General features: G+C 42.4%; 1 protein-coding gene across 1 annotated transcript in view; it reads left to right on the top strand.

Annotated features, from left to right (window-relative positions):
- Positions 1–2,044: 2,044 nt before the first annotated feature.
- The window catches only part of LOC139762793 (uncharacterized), a 170,056-nt gene continuing 169,600 nt past the window's right edge, over positions 2,045–2,500 (top strand). The window contains 1 exon segment of the mRNA XM_071687949.1: positions 2,045–2,439. Coding sequence (XP_071544050.1) covers positions 2,364–2,439 — 76 coding nt within the window. The 5' untranslated portion in view covers positions 2,045–2,363.

Below are 2,500 nucleotides of genomic sequence, written 5' to 3'. Positions count from 1 at the left end.
TATATATATATATATATATATATATATATATATATATATATATATATATTTTCCCTCACAACACTGAGATTATAATTCAATTCAACATCCTCTCAAATCTCTCTCTCTCTCTCTCTCTCTCTCTCTCTCTCTCTCTCTCTCTCTCTCTCTCTCTCTCTCTCTCTCTCTCTCTCTCTCTCTCTCTCTCTCTCTCTCTCTCTCTCTCTCTCTCTCTCTCTCTCTCTCTTTTGAGGGGAAGCGCTCTCGTCTCTGTCACTCTCACTTTGACAGTGGCTGCCTCAGAGATAACCTTTCATCAAAGCTCACCTGGGATTATCAATTGCTCCACTTCACTTGAGTGTTCATTAGATGACTTAATCATGTTACCTTTTAGCTCAGGAAACGGTGGAGCAAAGCTATGAAAGACTCTGCTTTGGCTCCCTATGTATAGGAACAGAGGATGGTGAGTGGTGTCAGATGACTCTGCTCCAGGGATGTATGTGATGTCACCATGGCTGTTTGATCTTGGCTGTGATGTCACCATGGCTGTTTGATCTTGACTGTGATGTCACCACGGATGTTTGATCTTGGCTGCCGTGTCACCATGGTTGTTTGATCTTCCTGTGGTGTCACCATGGCTGTTTGATCTTGGCTGTGATGTCACAATGGCTGTTTGATCTTGGCTGTGATGTCACCATGGCTGTTTGATCCTTGCAGGTGAGGGACATTAAATGAGAGGATTTTGGAAAGAGGATCATAGGTCTATAGTCTGTTGAAGGTAGTGTCCTGTCGTAAGGCTGTGAATTTGCAGAATGTTGGTAGAACAGATCTAGACATCAATCTGGTTTTTTGGATGACGTTTATGTGGATGTTGAGTTCTCGTAATTGATTGAGTGTTTCGGTACGTTTGTTTTTGATGCTGTTGGTGTCAAGTTATAGGTCGTATAGTTAATGGTTGGGGGGGGGGGGGGAAGGGAACACTCATATCCAAATGGACACAATAACATGCAAAGTAATATTAATCCATAATGAAAAAGCCAAACAAAGGCTGTTTCAAAAATATGTGACAGTGAATTGAATTTGCGACTAATCCAAAAAAGAAAAAAAAAACATCAAGTGAATATGTGATTAATACATAAACATATGAATGCATGATGATCACATGACCAGCTTCCAACAAATGTAATCTAAAATCAGTATTACATTGTTCGCTGCATGAGTAATTACCCCAGAGTGTATTCCATTTAGAACTCCATACCATGTTTCCTGTATACATATATATGTATATATATATATATATATATATATATATATATATATATATATATATATATATATATATATATATATATATATATATATATATATATATATATACTTATACATATATATATATATATATATATATATATATATATATATATATATATATATATATATATATATATATATATATATATATATATATATATATATATATATATACAGAGAGAGAGAGAGAGAGAGAGAGAGAGAGAGAGATACAGACAGACAGACAGACAGACAGTGAGAGAGAGAGAGAGAGAGAGAGAGAGAGAGAGAAAGAAAGAAACAGAGAGACAGACAGAGAGTGAGAGAGCGACCAACACAAATACAGGAAAAAAGATTCAACGCGTAAATCGGGGGGAAGAAAAAACAAAAAAAAACCTGACGTTACGCAACGCCACTAAGGTCACTCACACACCCCGAGCCATGTATATATATAACGCAACGAACGCACGGAGTAAAACATACGCATACGCGAAGAAAAAGGAAGAAATGATAATCTTACGACGCATCTACGTCCATATTCACATTACGTCGTGTTCAACGACGCAAGCAACGTGTCACTCAAGACGCAACGTCTCTATAGTTATAGATAGAAAGCGACTGAATCTCCAAATATCGGATGGAATGTCGAGCTAGTGTGTGTGTGTGTAAGTGTGTGTGTGTGTTCAGATGGCATGTAGCGCATACGTCAAGCGCAGCTGGTTGTCCCAGCGAGAGCCAGCTGGAGTGGGTCAGGCAGTTGGTTGTGGAGCGAGAGACCGCCCGTGCTAGCGAGCCAAGCCACTGGCGACCAAAACCCTCCCCCTACGAGTCAGTCGCCCTTGGGCAGCCAACGGAGGCGCATCGCAGGCGCTCTTCCAAAAACCCACCTCTCCCATCCCCGGAACCTATACGAAGCCTCGGTCTCTCCTGCCCTGGTCTGTGCGCGGAGGTCCCCTTCCTTCCTCTTCTTCTACCCTCCCTCACCTCTGTTGTTGTTGTGAGCGCGCCCCCCCCCCCCCCCCGGGTGGGGCAAAGGGTGTGTGTGTGACATAGTGCGAGGGAGGGAGGCAAAAAGTGCGACACAGAAGGCATAGATGGATCCTGCGGGCGTGATGGGCCGTAGGCTCGTCCCTCTCATGGCACTTTTCGCCGTCTGTTCCTTCGTCTTAGGTGAGTGTTCCTTGTGAGTGCATAGCGAGTGAGAGGACGTGCGAGTGCCTCTCACTCTATC

This window comes from Panulirus ornatus, chromosome 44 (genome assembly GCF_036320965.1).
Source record: "Panulirus ornatus isolate Po-2019 chromosome 44, ASM3632096v1, whole genome shotgun sequence".
NCBI lineage: Eukaryota > Metazoa > Arthropoda > Malacostraca > Decapoda > Palinuridae > Panulirus > Panulirus ornatus.
This window is presented reverse-complemented; position numbering and strand designations above follow the sequence as displayed.